This window comes from Melanostigma gelatinosum (assembly GCF_949748355.1).
Source record: "Melanostigma gelatinosum genome assembly, chromosome: 4".
Lineage (NCBI taxonomy): Eukaryota > Metazoa > Chordata > Actinopteri > Perciformes > Zoarcidae > Melanostigma > Melanostigma gelatinosum.
The window spans coordinates 6,130,816-6,149,229 of record NC_136637.1 but is presented as its reverse complement, the minus strand read 5'-3'; the positions used below and the strand labels follow the sequence as shown (position 1 = coordinate 6,149,229).

The 18,414-nt window shown below is 42.0% G+C and overlaps 1 protein-coding gene across 2 annotated transcripts; it reads left to right on the top strand.

Annotated features, from left to right (window-relative positions):
- Positions 1–307: 307 nt before the first annotated feature.
- On the top strand, positions 308–17,356 carry slco2a1 (solute carrier organic anion transporter family, member 2A1). 2 transcript variants are annotated; one of them, XM_079266544.1, is made up of 14 exons: positions 308–378; positions 7,340–7,477; positions 8,104–8,266; positions 8,684–8,896; positions 9,413–9,511; positions 9,619–9,758; positions 11,113–11,185; positions 11,321–11,485; positions 11,924–12,128; positions 12,851–12,998; positions 15,118–15,281; positions 15,819–15,883; positions 16,389–16,509; positions 16,604–17,356. In XM_079266544.1, exons 1-14 carry the CDS (start codon positions 319–321, stop codon positions 16,722–16,724), a joined length of 1,875 nt encoding a protein of 624 aa, XP_079122670.1. In that variant the 5' UTR covers positions 308–318; the 3' UTR covers positions 16,725–17,356. The 2 variants fall into 2 exon arrangements, with proteins under 2 accessions (XP_079122670.1, XP_079122671.1); XM_079266545.1 differs by lacking the exon at positions 308–378 and adding an exon at positions 7,134–7,234.
- Positions 17,357–18,414: the final 1,058 nt, after the last annotated feature.

Below are 18,414 nucleotides of genomic sequence, written 5' to 3'. Positions count from 1 at the left end.
CTGAATCGCAGTCTATAGTCATCTATTTTTTTTGTTTTTTTTGTTAATTGTTGGGTTCTCTGCAGGTGAGTGTCGCACACCTTCGTGCGTGCGTGAGTGACTCGGCCAATCAGCGCGCGGGGACTGTCTGTTCTCAATTCACAACTTTCAAAACATTTACGCGTGGAGCTGTGGGCTGAGTCCAATTACATCACCGACAGTCATAAAAAAAAAAAAAAGAGTCCAGCTCACCGGTGGGTGGGGGAAACAAAGACAACCTCTGACACAAAACCCGAGAGGCTCGAGCTCAGTGAGCGCGCGAGGACGAGAGCTGAACTAATGGACGTACTTTCCTCCAAAGCCATGAAGAAATCAAAGACGATATGCTGCAGCATAAAGGTAGGCATCAGTGCGCGCGGGCGAGGACTACTGCTTAATTAGCATGAAACGTCTTGTTTTGACCTGCAGCACTTGTTCCCCTCGTTGTTTATTTTAGCACCTGCGCTACGTGTAATTTTAGAAGATTGCATAATGTTACACAGATATTTATACTGAAGTAACAAAAAGACATGTGATTTCAGTGTGTGTGTTTTCTTTCTCAGAAAACCTGCGCGTAGTGTCTTGTGGGTAGTGTTGCCTAAGACTAAACAGAGCTTCACCTTAGATAAACAAGATCTCTGTCAAAATGTTCCTACTTCAAAAAAGACTTTCTTTAAGTCGTCGGTAGTGACCTAACTTGAGTTTCCTTGATACGGAGTTAGAAGAAAAGAGAACGTTTGACAGTCATGAAGAACAATGTTTTATCTTTGCTTTGTGAGAAGATATTGCTATCACCCTCAAACCGTTCACAATAATACTCTTATTATTTTACTTCTTCGTGTTGTAGGGTGTTTCACAGAGTAATCCTAGTGCCACAAAAAAAATAGTTTATGAAAAATAACATCTCTAGGAGCCACAAATACTAATTTTCACTGTTTATTAATCTCCCTCAAACCTCAGAATCTGTTCTCGAGAGATTACCAAATCGATTATCAGAAAAGCTGCTAATTAATTTTCTGTCGAGTCATAGGCTAATTGTTGCAGCTCTAGAAATGTCACTACTTCAGATGCATTTTTTGATGTAGTAAAATGTTGACAGCATTGTGTCATTAAATACAGCTGTATGTCACTTCTAACAAAAATGTTTCGATGCGTTCAGTGTATGGCAATAACGGGAGAGAAACTGTCTGTTCCAGGGCCAGTGAGTAATAATAAGGCAAACCTCAGCGAGAAATGACATGTCTCCGTCATTGGTGTTGTGTGACTGGAGCGGGACTATTACGCCTGCACTCTGGAAGCCTGGGCGAGAGCACTTGGGCAACTTCTAAATTCCCACAAGGCAAAGACTTCAGTGTTTTTTATCTGAAGCATTCTCCCAAAGAGTGCAGCGGGTCCAGTTACTGCAAATCTTCTCGTTTGTCATTGAATGTGTGCCCCCCCCCCCCCCCCCCCCCATTGAAACCAAGGTGTACAGATAAAGAGACGGTGGAGGACGGTGAAACAGATCCCACAGACATCATCCCATCTCTCAAAATGGACGTGAACCTTTCGCCCATCTTGCACAGTATGAATGTAACTTTAGTTACACACTAAATATTTACATAATGGGAGTAGTTCGGATCAAAGCAGACGAAGCAGCAGGTTATGAGTCAGTAAGGCATTCCTGCAGCGGTGAGGAGGGTAGGCAGAGGAGTATTATTTAAATCAGTCAAACTGTAACACCAAAAACTCCTGATTACTGCTGGCCTCCTGTCCAGCAATTGTAACTAAAACAATATTGTTCCGAGTTCAAATCCCTTTGGTCTCAGCAGACGACAGTGGTTTCACAGGGGGCAATCATATTCATCCATCTCTTCTTGACACTAGTACATGCTATATGGCGCTATGCTCTCTATTTGCCCAGCTTCATCAGGACATTTGTTTTTCGTGCTTATCTGCTGTGGGCTGTACCTATTCTGCGCCCGGGTTACACCATCAAACTCTCTTTAAGGACATCTCTGCCAAGTTTGGCACATGCTGTTTATACCCTAAACACTGGGGAGAGAAATGTTCCAAAGCTCCTGTTGATTTCTCTCCACGCCTCAGTGCACCTGAGCACGTCTCTCACGGGCAATAGCTCAGCATTTTGGGGAAAATACTGATCCATTTTCTTCTGGAGAGTTGGATAGGAAGACTGATAAAAGCAGCTGGCTACCTTAGCTTGATTAGACCATTACAAAAAGTGCTTAGCTTAGCACAAAGTTAGCTTAGCTCACCACAAAGATGGAAAATAGCTAGCCGCAGCTCTATTTGAACATAACAAAATGCCTCTACTAAAGGCACTGCTTTAGTATGTGCTTTAGCACTGCTTTAGCACTCTTATTTACGCATATCTTTTTTGTTTCAACTATACAAAGAAAAGCATGGCTTAGCACTGACTGGAAACAAATAGGAAACAGCTAGCTGTAGCGCTCTTCGAACGTAGCAAAATCCATTCACTAGCACCGCTACAGAACTTTTTACATTATATTAACATATCTTTTTTTAATCCGTGCAAAATATTGCGTAGCTTAACGCAAAGACTGGACACGAAGGTAAAACAGCTAGCCGTAGCTCTATTTAAACGTAACAAAATCCATCTACCGCCACTGCTAAAGCACTCTTATTTACACGTTATATCTGATTTGTTTAATCCGTACAAAAAATGTGCTTAGCACAAAGCTAGCTTAGTTTAGCACAAAGGAGAAACAGCTAGCCGTAGCTCTGCTAAAGCAATCTCACTAACGCATATCTGGTTTGTTTAAACGGTACAGAAAACAACAGGTTGTGGTTTTATCTGCCAGACAAGACAACAGGAAGTCACTGCTCCCAGCCAAGAAATACAGTAGACTGGCACACAACCGCCTCGTTGGACCATAATCACTTTAGCCGTTTATGTATATTTGTACTGATTAAACAGACAATGTATAACATATTTACAAGTATTTATGCTACGCTAACTGTCTACTTTCTGTAGCCTGACATTTAGTGGACAGGCGAGTGCTTTCAATCTTTTCATCCAAATAAAGGAAATGAGAGATTTACCGATGGCTTTAAATCAGAGAAATTACTTCTTTTGATCATGATGCTATTGTGCAGCAAAACCTTTTTTATGTTTGTTTCACAATGAAGGGAGGTGATTCTGTGGCTTTAGTTGCTTTCAAGTATCCTGGGAGACTTAAGTAGGTCGGGCATTTTTGTAGCAAAAAAAAAACCACAACAACATTTACATCAAGCATCGTAGCGATGTAAACGCGTTTCAATTTGAAGCGTGAACTTCCCGCGATTCTTCCCCTCACAGCAGGGTCGAAGGCGGGACAATGACGTCCAAACAGACTGAGCAGAGGGTGTTCAAAAGGGATGAATATGTACATAATCCATGGAGGATTCAACCCCGTCCCGCTTGCGGACATCAAATAGGCTTGTATTAACAGTGTGGTTGAATAATAAACGCTGCGTCGTCACAGTGTGACATAATGACCACCATGACTATCTTATCCAAGTGTCAACAATATGCACAACTCTTCATCAAGAAAAAACAACCTGCTATAATCTTTTATTAATAACGATCATGGGAGCAAGAAAATAGTTTTTTGCACTTTCTCACGCTAAAGCGGAAATTTGAAAGCCAAATAGTCAGAAAGCCAGAGGCTTGTCTCTGAAACATGTTGTTTCTGCCAAGCGTTATCTGCAATAAAACAAAATATAAATCCGACTTTGTTAAATGCTCAAGAGGATTTGAAGTTGACCTGAAGCGGTGGTTAAAGATTCTGACTCACAAACACCAGGCTCTTTGCCTGTCTGGGCAAAGGGATCCATTTAATGTGAAAATGAGGATGAAATATGAGCAACAGTGTGAAACAGTCTATTGTGTGTGCAAACAAGCCATGAAGCCAATTGCGTTAATAGGAGCATTAACTGTTCTGAGTCAAACAAACACATAGTGTACTCTCTCTGGCAGCCGGCGAAGTCATCGGAGTGTGTGTGTGAACGCCTCCCGGCACACAGACAAGCAAGGCAAGGCAAGTTTATTTGTATAGCACATTTCAACAACAAGGTAATTCAAAGTGCTTCACATAAAACCATTAAAAGCATCAAAACACAAGGCAAAAGAAAAGGAGATTTCAAAAACAATTAAAAAACAGTGTAAGAAATAAAATGCAGTAGTAAAATGCAGGAAATTGATTAATGTATGAATTGAATGTGGTTCAATTAAAGGCAGCAGCAAACAGAAAGGTCTTCAATCTTGATTTAAATGAGCTGAGGGTCTCAGCAGACCTGCAGCTTTCTGGGACTTTGTTCCAGATATGTGGAGCAGAAACACTGAACGCTGCTTCTCCATGTTTAGTTCTGACTCTGGGAACAGAAAGTAGACCGGTCCCAGACGACCTGAGGGGTCGGGATGGTTCATAAGGTAGCAGCAGATCAGAGATGTATCTTGGTCCCAAACCATTCAGTGCTTTGTAAACCAACAGCAGGATTTTAAAGTCAATTCTTTGTTGGACAGGAAGCCAGTGCAAAGACATCAGAACTGGAGTGATGTGGTCCACCATCCTGGTCTTAGTGAGGACTCGAGCTGCAGCTTTCTGACGGATTTTTTACAGAGACCTGTAAACACACCGTTACAGTAGTCCAGTCTGCTGAAGATAAATGCGTGGACAAGTTTTTCCAAATCCTGTTGAGATATAAGTCCCCTAATCCTTGATATATTCTTCAGGTGATAGTAGGCTGATTTTGTAATTGTCTTGATATGGCTGTTCAGGTTGAGGTCTGAATCCATAACTACACCTAGATTTCTGGCTTGGTTTGTGGGTTTTAACGTCAGTGACTGAAGCTGAGCGGTGATTTTCAATTGTTCATCCTTGGTACCAACAACAACTACTTCTGTTTTATCTTTGTTTAATTGAAGAAAATTCTGGCACATCCAGTTGTTGATTTGTTCAATGCAGTTACCCAGCCCTTGTATGGGATTATTGTCCCCTGGTGACATAGTTATGTAGATTTGTGTGTCGTCTGCATAATTATGATAACACACTTTGTTGCTTTCCATAATCTGAGCTAGTGGAAGCATGTAGATGTTGAACAGAAGAGGCCCCAGTATTGAACCTTGGGGAACACCACATGTCATTTTAGTCAGCTCTGATGTGTAATCAGCTACAGACACAAAGTATTCTCGGCCCTTCAAGTAGGATTCAAACCAGTTAAGTGCTGTGCCAGAGAGTCCCACCCAGATGTTTAGTCTTTCTAGGAGTATGGCATGGCCGACCGTGTCGAATGCAGCACTGAGATCCAGTAACACTAAGACTGAACTTCTGCCATTGTCTATGTTTAAGTGGATGTCGTTGAAAACCTTAACAAGAGCAGTTTCAGTGCTGTGGTGCTGTCGAAAGCCTGACTGGAAAACATCAAAGCAGTTATTTACGGCCAAGAAGTCGGTCAGCTGTTGGAAAACCGCTTTTTCAATTATTTTACTTAAAAATGGGAGGTTTGATATTGGCCTATACTTTTTCATCGTTGCGGAGTCTAAACTAGCCTTCTTTAGGAGCGGTTTAATAACTGCAGTTTTTAGGGCTTGTGGGAAGACACCTGAGAGAAGGGATGTGTTTACAATTTGTAAAAGATCAGTGGTCATGCAGTTTGAAATATTTTTGAAAAGTGTGTTTGTAGAATATCCAAGCAGCAGGAGGATGACTTCAGATGTTGTATGATGTCTTCTAGCGAGTGGCTCGTCCAGATGGGCGACATTGATCTTCGCCATATCTCTGGATCTGAAGAGGAAAGTCGTGCAATCAATTGGAGACATACAGCATCGCTTCAGGCTTTGGCTGACAACCAATCCAAAATGTCGTCAGTGAAACACACGTTTCATGACTCCTTTGGAGTTTAAAGGAAAACCAGATGAATTAACGCTTTATCATAAGATGCCACAATTTGTCATATCGCGAAAACTATTATCGAAACAGCTTCTGAAACCAGAGGTGGAAAGTAAACTCCATTTGTCCGCCATTTGTGTGTGACTTCCTGGAGGCTCCCCGCCAACAAATAGTCTGGTGCATATCTCTCCACGGTCCGGCTGTCGTCTTTACACATTTTGTACGGATTCAACAAATTTACTAGAGTAACTCTGTTTTCACATATAACATGGTAGAGATTACCGAGCAGTTGTTAACTCCATATCAACCAGCTACAGCATTAAAAAGCTGCCAATTTACTGATGAATTAATAATAATGATCTAATATGTAATACGAATAAATTCTCTGAAAGGGACCATTCTACATAATGAATACTTTAAGATTTTTCATCCTCCGGAGACATTATGTTTTCAGGTTGTTCGTGCTTCCGTCCATCCGTTCAATTATCGTGACGCGATACCTCAGGAGGGAGTTTCCTGAGGGAGTTTTAGGATGAATTTATGTATTTAGGAGGTCAAAGGTCAAGGACACTGACCTCACGTCGGTCCCATTCTTGTGAACACGATATCTCAGGAAGGCCTTCGGCAAATTTCTTTACATTTGGCTCAAACATCCACCTGGACGGAAGAATGAGGAGATGTGATTTTACATTTACATTTATGACCGCACCTCAAAAGTTGATGTGGTCATTTTGAAAATTTCACTCAAATGTCTAATATGATGACATTTTGGATTGATGTAAACAGCGACATGACTAGTTAGTGGAGGCAGTTTTAGTTTTTATTCTACTTTTGTACTTTTATTTCAGGTACATTTTGAATGCAATGATTGTACTTCCATTAGACTTAAACGTTTCATATTACTCCTCCACCTCATTGGATCCATCTGTGCTTTCTGTCTAGGAAATGTACAGTTTAGCTCTTAAAATGTTTCTTATCTTTCCAATTTGGCGAATTGTGCCTCGAGTCCAGGCCTGATGCGTTGGTACTTGTAAATTGTGTTTTTGTGACGCAGCTGTTCCACTTTCCTCACTGCCTTTCACAGCGCAGATAATATTGCTTCTCTGAAGTTTAAGTATGCGCTGCGTTGGTTGAACGTAACGTCATCATCTCAGTGTGTCGCCTGGCCTGAAATATTTGTGCTTAACTCGAATCCTCTGGTGCTTTCCCGAGACGCCGCATATGAGATGACAATGGGATTCCTCTGAAGGGGTCTCTGCTTCTTGGAACTATTTAGGCCTCTGGGGAGGAATACGTGCTGGGCTTTGAGTCTGATCTGTCTCTATGTGAGTGCAGCTAAGCAACTCTTGCTGTTAAAAATGGCACAAAAGACACTTGACATTTCTGACTATAAGCTAGAGACTCAACCTGTCTGTGTGTCTGTGTCCCAGCTGTTTGTCCTGTGCCACGGCCTCCTGCAGCTCTCTCAGCTGCTGTACAGCGCCTACTTCAAGAGCACCATCAGCACAATCGAGAGACGCTACGGCCTCAGCAGCTACTCCTCTGGAACCATTTCCTCTCTCCACGAGGTAGGAGCCAACAACAACACGACCTCTCGCAGCCTGAGATAATGATAGCTTTATTTCAAGGATGCCAAGGACAGAGGAGGAATTGGAGAACAAGCAACTTATCAAAATCACACTTCCTGAAATGGAGCCAGAAGTATTTTGGCTCAGCTTTATGGATGCGTGGGGTCGAGGAAATGATAGTGTACCGTACATGTACCGGGGATTTAAATGCACCGATAAATGTTTTCCAGGTTCCAAGTATGACCAGGGGTCACTAGTGACTGATTACATCACCATGTTGACGTTTGCTGCCTTTAGGCTTTTTAAATTATTTTGCAGCTCGGATCCTCACAGGATTTGGCTGCACTTCTATATAGAAAGTGATTCACGAGATCTGACTTGATTGCATGATATTTTATGAAAACACAGATCAAAGAGACTCAAGATTTTGGTTATAGAAACTCCACTAAATTCACATTTACATGACAGTGCAACCCTGGCCACTTCATGTTTGGTTTTGACAGACTATTAGTCATGTTGGAAAACTGAGACCTGAGAAGAGTGACGGGATTGATTTGAAAAGAGACAATGTTTCCTCTCGCTCCTCTTTGAAGCATGTCTATTTATTTTATTTTTTTGTCTCTTAGGTCAGCAACGGTTTGCTGATTGTGTTCGTGAGCTACTTCGGAAACCGCGTTCACCGTCCTCGCCTCATTGGAATCGGCGGCCTGCTGATGGCCGTCAGCGCCATGATGCTGACCTTACCTCACTTCTTATCCCAGCCCTACGAATACGACTCCGTATTACACAGTAAGACAAACACCTGGATGCTATATGTCAACGCAATTCATGAGACTTCACATCAGGGTTGGTCTCAGTGAAGGCTCCGTTAGCTCTCAACGGGTGTCAAACAAGTACCTGCTCTTTGGCTTTTTGTACCCGCCGGTGCTCTCCAGCTGAAATTTGGAAAAAACAGAAGGAAATTCATAATCTCTTTGCACTTCCTGAAAGTTAAGAACATTAGAGTTACCTCCAAGGCATTTCATTTGTAAAAGCAATGTCCCGCTTTCCTATTTAAATTGACAGAGTTTAGAGTCAGCGAAGGGCCAGAGAAGCTTCAGGAAATGAGCTGGACATCTGCATCCACTGGCCTGTCGTTAACTCTTCTTTTTGTTTTTCTTTCCCCTCCCCTCTCCCGTCCGCGTGTGACCACCTGCCGTGATCCAGATCGCCACGACATTTGCAACCTGCAGAGGAACTCGAGCGGCCTGGAGTCTTGCGGCCGCGACGAGTCCAGGCGCCTGGCCGACACCAACAACCTGTGGCTGCTCATGGCCAGCGCTCAGCTGCTCTTCGGCGTGGGCTCGGTGCCCATCCAGCCGTTTGGGATCTCCTACATAGATGACTATGCTGGGCCCGGCAACTCCCCTCTTTACATAGGTGAATGGCCTGTAGTTCAGCGGTAGATTTGTTTGGATAAAAGAGAACACAGCCTGAGGTTCACAGTGCTATCGCCCTCGGGGATTCTGCAGTTGTTCATTTAGCTTTTTAATATACAGATTTTAAACATGTATTTTGTGACATTGGGGTTTTAAAAAAGTGTTTTTTACGTGTTGAGGTTTCATATCTCACATAGCAAAACTGGATTTTTCCCCCCCCCCATCCTCGTTATCCTCTGTCACAGAGCAGTGAGGAGACGTGGTAGAGAGACTAAACCTGATTGGTTCATTCTGAGCAGCACACTGATTGGTGCGTTGCGTCAAGAGTTGATTTTGGGGCTATTAATGCATAAAAGCCAAAACAAACCTACACAAAACCATGTCAAAGAATAATGCCACGTGAACATTTTGGACAAAAAGTCAGATTGTGTCGCGATTTGGCAAGAAAACTGTAAAACAGCTCAAGAATACTTAATAATACATAAACTCTGCCTCACATTGGCTTTATCATTCGCAGCCATCCTGTTCGCAGTGTCTGTATTCGGGCCTGTCATCGGCTACCTGCTGGGCTCATTCATGCTGCGGATCTATGTGGACGTGGACAAAATTGGTTTAGGTAATGATCATGTGTTTACAGGCATCCCAAAGTTATTTTACAGTCTGGTTACAGCCAGAAGGATGACTCACTGGTGAACTTAAGCGTCCACTGACGTTTCCTTGCAGGAGCTGAACTAGAGCTGCAACCGAGCGATCCCCGCTGGGTGGGGGCCTGGTGGATTGGCCTGCTCATCACCTCCGTCTGCCTGCTTCTCACTTCCATCCCTTACTTCTTCTTCCCTCGCAGAATGCCTTCAGACGATGATGTAAGTCACACTCACAAGGATCTTTCAGAGCGAAACAGTCCTGTTTTATGAGCAAACATTCAGTGAACTGCAGCGTATCGCTCATGCTTTACTGACACCTACTGGCTGTATGCCAGCATTGTGTTTTACTCCTCTGGGTTTTCACCGTCTTGAAGGCACAACAGGTTTCTCAATGTGAACATATTACCCCACATTATAACTGACATATCATGTTACTGGACACATTCCAGTTCCCAAGAACTGATTTGTATGTTTGAGTTATGTTTGACCTTTTAACAATCAGCAGAAAACATCAGATAGTCATTGACAAGGTGACGCAGGATGCTGTCCCCAGTGAGTGAAATCACATTTTGGCTCTGCCAACTTTGTTCAGGGAAAATAATCAAGCTGTTGTTGTAGTGAGTGCTACTTAAAGGTACAATGAGTCAGATTTTCCTAAAAAGAACAATGTTTAGAAGAAGAAGCATTGCTTAGACTGGAAGTGTATGGCGGTGTCTGTATCTGCAGAGACTCTGCCTTCTCATTGCATTTTCTTATTTTGCTGTTTTTGAGACGTTTCTGGGCGTCCATCTCGATTGGACGTAGCGACCAGGTGCCAGATCGTAAGCACGCATCAAAGAGTAATCCGTGGAAACGGTGCCAAAAAAATGCAAATAAAGCGAGGAGAAACTCCAAGGAGACAAAGCTCAAATAGAGCATATCTGGGGATGGCTTTCACCCGCTGGAGACCAGAGGGCGGGGGCTTTTGGTGGTTGTTGAGCAGGGGAGGAGGGGGCCAACTTTGACAAATCCTACCCATATTACCCACAAAGGGATAGTTTTGATGTTTGGACCTGGGGTTGTATGAGGTTCTTCTCCATTGTGAATGTATTACCTACAGTCGATGGCGGTCATACAACCCCACTTCAAAACATCTGAACCAACCCTTTAAAATCCACTCTAAAATCAGTAGAAATAACTACATTTGGACACATTAAAACTAAGAGCATGTACTTTAGTATGAAAGAGCCATAAAAAAAATTCCCTTTGAGATACAAAAACTCAAATCTTCCATTGTGGTGTTTGACAGCTTCGGGTGACTTTGAATGCATGAGCACTGTGGAGCTATTGCACAGAGCTGTCAAGTCAGTTCTAATGTTCCCACGTCACTGACGTCACCAATGCAGCATGAACAAACAAAGGGGTGTAAGATGACCGATGGTTCAAGCTTCCCAACTAAGAACAGAGCTGATGTGATTTTGCAAGCGTCTCTCTAAATTTCACAATGTCCTGTATGTTTGAATTGGTACAACTGTATTCATTGCACAGCAGATATTTGCCTTCACACAGTTTTATACTGCATGTTGTGTTTCAGGTGATTGAAAGTGAAACGGACATGAGTGATGACTTCAAGAAGCCAGATGTCTCCTTACTGGATTCCCTGAAAAGTAAGTATATTAGATTCAGATTGCAAAGGTTCCACCTGTTTAATTTTCTTAACATGTCCTGTAATGGCTAGATAAGAGAGAGAGAGTTTCTACTGATACCAGTAGTAATCAGTGTGTGTGCTTGTGTCTGATCAGTGTTTCCCAGAATGTTTGTCCACCTCCTGTTGAGCCCTCTCTTCCTGATGCTGGTCCTGGCCCAGTGCTGCTTCTCCTCCGTGATCGCGGGCCTCGCTACGTTCCTCAACAAGTTTCTGGAGCGGCAGTACAGTGCATCGGCCGCCGACAGCAGTCTGCTCGTAGGTAAGTGCAAATGTAAAGATGGGGCTTCAGGAACAGATCCCACGATAGACTACTTTCAGCCGACTGCTTGTAATCAATGTCAGCAGTTAGATGATTCAAGTCATGATGTAGCATGGTTTGTATTGAACCATTTTTGTGAACTTTGGGGGGAGAAATGAAACGGTCTGTTAAATGTATTTAATGGACACTGTGGAGTGGGTCAGCCTGCTTGCACTCTGGCCACTTTCCAAAGAGTCAATTAGGTTTGTGCTGTCATCTTTTCCCACACGATCATGTTATTTTGGTTTTTGCTTCCTTTCTAAAGCTTCGCCCTTTACAATAGGACAGACTGCACCTGCTATTTGTGTCACAATGTCAGGAAACGCAGAAAATGACACATGAAGTAGACAACGATTAGCAACTTTGCGCGCCGATCACTGAGCTGTCCGCGGTTACCAGGTGCTGTGAATCTGCCATCTGTCGCGGTGGGGATGCTGATCGGCGGGGTCATCATGAAGAAGGCCGGCCTCTCCCTGAAGACCATCCCGCGCTTCTCCGTTGCCATGCTTACCATGTCCACCCTCCTCTTCATCCCTCTCTTCTTCATGGGCTGTCCCACGCAGAAAGTCTCTGAGGTCAATCACTACCAGATCGGACAGTATGGGTGAGTGAGGAGGGTGGGTCATTCCAATGATGAGGGTTTTATGTGAAAAGCTGTGTTTCTTAAAGGGGTGTCTTAAGTTTTGTGAGTTTTTATTGTTAGAGTCACACACATTCAGTTTAGCGTATGTGAAAACTGGATTACAATCAAGAAACAACCTGTATATCATATTATATTTCACAAGTCCCCAAATTTCCGAATCAGTTTCTGAAATATGATTACATTTTCAAAATCCATCAAATCTGGGAGCCTATACAGTGCATACACACATACAGGGAGACTTGACGCAGTGTAATCCATTCCTTTAATGTTTTAGGTCATTAATATGTAAATTGTAGGTTAGTCTGGCCAAGATTTGGGCTAAAATGGGCCAGTGTTACCTTTCAACATGACTTCCAACTGTATGCCCAGCCATGAAAATACATCCATGCCAGTATTTTGGAACCTGCATTGTTTACACCCACGTTTGCCTGCTAGTGGTCCTTCTCCTCCCTGCCTTTCTATTGGCAAAACATGTCATCATCAAAATTGGAATTTTTGAAGCAACTTAAATGTCCAGTGTGGCTCATTTTGGTGCATCTATTAGCAGAAATATAAAATATAGAAATGTATGTTTTCATCAGTGTATAACCTGAAACTAAGAATTGTCCGGTTTTTGTTAGTTTAGAATGAGCTGGTCCTTGAAACATGGACTGTTCTAAACTTGTTTTCTCTGCCCTCCACAGGTCACTATCCCTGTGCTACTCCAACTGCTCCTGCCCCGCCAGTGCCTTCAACCCTGTGTGTGGCTCTGATGGAGTCGAGTATATTTCTCCTTGCCATGCGGGCTGCACCAACTTCACCAAAGTCCCGAACAACACCCACAGGGTTCAGGTCAGTGCCCCCTCTATGCACCTGGCCATGGTTTAGTCCCACACTATGCCTGCAGGTTAGGCTGTTGTATATTGATCGATTTAACATAAGCATACAGTTTACTGTTCATGATACGTCTTTAAGATATGCTTGTGATAGTGGGCTGCATCAACACAACTTGACTTTTGGCTGCCTTTTTTAATTGGGGAAATATTTGTGCAACGCTAGAATAACAATACAATAAATCATCAACAGTAATAAGTGAAATTACCGGATGCATACGAATCATGTAAGATAGGAATGCTAGATACGTTTACTGAAAACAAAAAATATATACAATTTGTGTTTACAGCAGAAAAAGTGTATAATTGTCTCTTCCAATCGTCTATAATTGTTCTGAATGTGGGATGAGGGAATATGTTTTTGCTTCTTGTCCGTGAGGGTGTAATTAACCTTTAACTGTGTCGGGACAGAGTGCCGTAGGGAAAGCTTACGCTGCATTGAGGGCGTTTTTTAAATCTGATCATCAAAAGTGTAGACTTGATCTTTTGTCATCATTTTTTCCCCATTGTTAAAGGGACCGGTCATCCCAAAAACACATATTTTTCCTCTTACCTGTAGTGCTATTTATCAATCTAGATTTGGCGTGAGTTGCCTAGATTTAGAGATATCGGCTGTTCAGATGCCTGCGTTCCTTAAAATACAATGTAATTAGATGGCACTTGGCTTGTGGTGCTCAAAGCACCAAAACATAGCGTGCAGTATCGCGGCGCAGAAGGAAAGAAAGGAAAGAGGCTTTGCTCTTGAGATTTTCAAATGTGTCTTTTTGCGCTTTTCGCGCCACAAGTTGAGTGCCATAAAGTCCTATTATATTCTAGAGAAGGCAGACATCTCTAAGGCCAATATATCTCCAACGCTCGGCAACTCCCGCCAAAACAATCTATACTGTTAATTAAATGGCACTACAGGTAAGAGGAAATGCATGTATTTAGATTGTATGGTGAACTGTCCCTTTTACGACGATACTTGCAACAGGAAGTGACTTTGGCCTAAGATGCCTCGTTAGAGCTGGGACACAAACTAGATATTGGGGCATAATCCCAGTATTTAGACTTTGTGACATATCTGATAAATGAACACGCATTTCATATCAGCAGACATACGATACATAATGTGTCTCCTGAGCCAGGAGCTTCCAGTAGAGTAGAGAACAGGCTGCTCTGCTACTCTCTCACAATCAATGTCCGATCAATGCTTATCAGTCACAGAGCATATAGGAGGTGTTTTTAGAGGGACGAAACGTCAGTATTTAGACGTCACAGCTTGTGAATCATCTTCCAGTGGGTGGAATGTGTTAAACTGCTAATATATTTTATTAGTCAGCATGTCAGCCTGCTGTTTAATGCTGCACAACAAACACAGACAGGGATGGCTACAGCAAGCTAATGTATTAATCCCAAGAAGTCTCAGAATATTTATTTTTCTCTTCCTCTTGCACTCAGATGTGCAATCAATAAGGTCTGAATTCGTTTTCATTAACTATTGCTGCATTTTGACTTGAATAAATCATCCAAAAAAGTATTTGGTGTAGTTTGAGGGTGAAAGATCCATTTTAAATGTAGAAAATATTTATAGCTGAAGTTTATAGCTGCAAAAATCCAACCTGTATTACTGTATACAAGTAAGGTACATGTACTTTCCATGTTTTCACAGAAAAAGCTATGCATTTTCATTTGCCTGTTTTGTCCCTTTAAAATCCCTGACCAGTTCTTGAGGGAATGCTTTGACATTTTCGGAAATATGGTGGTTCCCTTTCTGAGAATTAGATGAGAAGATCGATGCCACTCTCATGATTGTGCGCTCAATAAGAAGCTAGAGCCAGGAGGAAATTAGCTTAGCTGAGCTTACATCGAGCCTGGATCGGTCCAAAGGTACAAATCTACCTCGCAGCATCTCTGAAGCTGAGAGCAAGTTTAGAGCTAACCGGCTGCTCACTTCATATTTGGAATACAGACATGAGAGTGGTGTCGATCTTCTCATCTCACACTCAAGAAAGCAAATAAATATATTTACAAAAACTTGTTTTTATTTTTCTCTGTCGAGATAACGACAATAATGTTTGCTTGCTGTCGGGATACAGCTGTACACCAACTGCAGGTGTATATCAGGGAGCCACAGTAATGCCCAGCCTGCTCCCTGTACGAACAACTGTCGTCACCTCCTCCTCCCCGTCATTCTTGTCATCTCCCTGGCCTCACTGATCGCCTGCCTCACTCACAACCCCATGTACATGATGGTGCTCAGGTAAGGAAGGATGAAGAACAATGTATTGCAGTGTATTCTCCATTTCTTCTTATTCCTTTTGAATTCAAAATGACCAAAATGTATCTAATGGATGATATAATGTGCTTGTCCTCCGGTAAAAACACTAAATTGTGATCATATGAATCATATATTTTAATCTAGTCTTCTACTAATACTGTTTTCAGCAACAATTGACTTAGTAGCTTCTGTTTTTTACAAAACCTTTGCAAAATAATGTCAAACACAAATGTTAATACAGGAGTTCAGTGGGTTCTGAATGTAGGAGAGCTATAAGATGGAATGGTCCATTGACTACTGCTCAAAATGTGATGAGAAATTAGCTTTGCAAGGTTGCATAAATATGCTTAATCTGATTTATTTCTACAATTGAATTGTTTTTTTACATACATGGCTGTTTTTGAAATATGAAATATGATTTGTCACTTATGCTGTTGTGTATTGTGTTGAAGAATGACTAGGTGCACCAACATAAAACACAGGTATCGACCTTCTAATTACCTTTCCTGTTCATTTCAGATGTGTTCCCTCTGAAGAGAAGTCATTTGCAATAGGAATTCAATTTTTACTCCTGAGAATATTAGGTAAGTGATCAAATAAATTATGTAGTATTTGAATTAGTTATTATAAAATGTCTTTATTCTTATTTTTCATAATAATCTACTTTCATTTCATGAATAACATGAAATAAAGGTGTCAATGGGAAGTCTGCTATTATGAATTAATAACAAGTAAACTCCAATAAAACTAATTATGATGATAAGAGTGATGAAATAATATTTTATATGAATGAGTTTAATTTCTGAAATGTTCTCACAAACTTGAGAAATTGGTTAATTTAGGCTATATATTAATTTGAATTGCCTATTATTCCTTTAATATTGCACACGTAAGGGCTTTGTACAGTTGAGTGTCACTGGGATGTTGGGATGCTATACGGCGCTCTCACAAAATTGAGCTTGACTTTGAATTCCATTCATCAGAACATCTCAGCAAATGTTGGACTGCCCTCTAGTGGCTCTAGCTCAACCACATGGAGATAGAAATGTGTTTACTCTCTACATACTCTCCTCTTTGTCCCCCTCTCAGCCTGGCTGCCCGCCCCCGCTCTCTTCGGGACGGCCATCGATACGTCATGCATCTGGTGGAGGCGCGTGTGTGGAAAGAAGTTTAGCTGTGGTTACTACGACAACAACATCTTGAGGAACCGGTTAGAAAACGCACCACTCGGAGCACATCTCGCACGGGCAATATATCCACACCACTGTTGACATCATCTGTGTTCATCTGTCTGATCCCTGCAGGTACTTGGGCTTACAGGTGGGTTATAAGGTCATGGGTATCGTCCTGCTGATGATGCTGGGGTGGAAGGCCAAGCGGACCCAGGAGTACAGTCTGGAGAAGAGGCCTGAGGGACCGCTCTGAGCTGAGCGCCGAGCCTCTGCGTCCCCTGAAGTTCTGCTGTGGTGGGTAAACATGCGGAGAACAGAGCCAAGCTGCGTCAGCTGGAGAAAGCCGCAGCCAAGACATGCCTGCACTGACCTCAATTTCTGGAGGCCCACTTCCTCACCTGGTGCTTCGCTGGCTGGAGTTGAGATGTGATGTTTTTGGACGCTTTAAAGCTTATGTTTGGATTTACTCCGACAACATCACCCACTTATTACAAGTTAAGAGAGGACAGCTAAAACACCTCCCTTGTGTGGGACCTCAACAATTATGATGGGTTCAAACAACACGTACATATCTTTGTCTATTACTTGTTCCTATAAGGGAGGAATCTGTTCAGGTTTCTATTTCCAATGGGAACATATTCTGTAACGAATTAAATGTATTGGCTTAATATTTAAGTTTATCTTTTTATAGATGTTTGTCTCATACACTGAGACATCTGTGATAACTGCAATACTCATTTCATATATACCATGATCACATATAACACTTGATTGAATTGCAATGCTAATGAATTTTAAGATATCAAAAACGTACACTGTTTCTTGTAAATTGAATTGAACGCACACATAAAGCTCGCTGCTGGTGTGGTTATCTTGGTTACAGTGGAGTGCATAAATGTGTACTGGCTAATATACAGTACAATTGATCAAGTCAGCGTGAAGTCCTTTATTCATTTCTGTGTTTATGTCTTAAAGGCTAGATAACCAACCAAATGTCCAAGTTTTACAGCACCAGTGGTTTTGGTATTTCAATTCATTTCTAATTTCTGTCTCTTGAGTACAGTAGCAGTCAAGGTGAGTCCTTTATTTTTAGATACGAGTGTGGTCATATGTGTTAGAGGGGTCCCTGTGACAACATTTGAAGACCCTTTTTTGTAGTTTAGATTGTGCTCACTTGGTGCATATTGCTGAATTAAGTTGCATTTAATCAATTGACTGCCAACAAACTCTTACACACAAAAATAAATATAAATATAAATAGATATATAATAAAAAATAAGTAGTAGTATAAGTATTTTAGCATTTAGTGCTGATTCGTCTGTGAAATGTGTCTAGTCTGCTCGGTGCACCAAGTACACAGTAAATATAGTATGTACAGGTGAGTAAGTGACTAAATATCTGGACATAGCACTTTAATCTATATCGCATATATGTCTATTTCTAAAGTCTGAGAAAATAACCATGATGTCATCAGGGTTGTCACAGCTGTAAACTACAGAGGTTAATTTGAGGCAAGGGCGGTATTTCCTATCAAGTTGCATTCTGGGAAATTGTAGAATCCAGTGTTTTAATCATTGTGCATCATTGATTTTAACCATTATTCTTTACATCTGTCTCTTACGAGTTCACAAACTGTATGGCAGTGCAATACCGCGTCACTTGCATACCCCTTTAAGTGTAAACTATTGGCGTGATTGACAAACGTATAAACGCATGTTGGTGTAATTTGTGTTGAACCAAGTGAAGAAGTTCTTCCAGACGGATGAAACCGGGGCACAGCAGCACGGTTGTCATGTCGGCCTCTCCCTCTCCTCCGACTCGCAAGACGTCATTTTATATCACAGCTGTCTTTCCACGGAGAACGAGGAGGCCGCGCATGCGCAGAAGCCTTCGGGTTCGTAAAAAAAACAAAAAAAACACCACCCATCACGGACCGGTGCAGC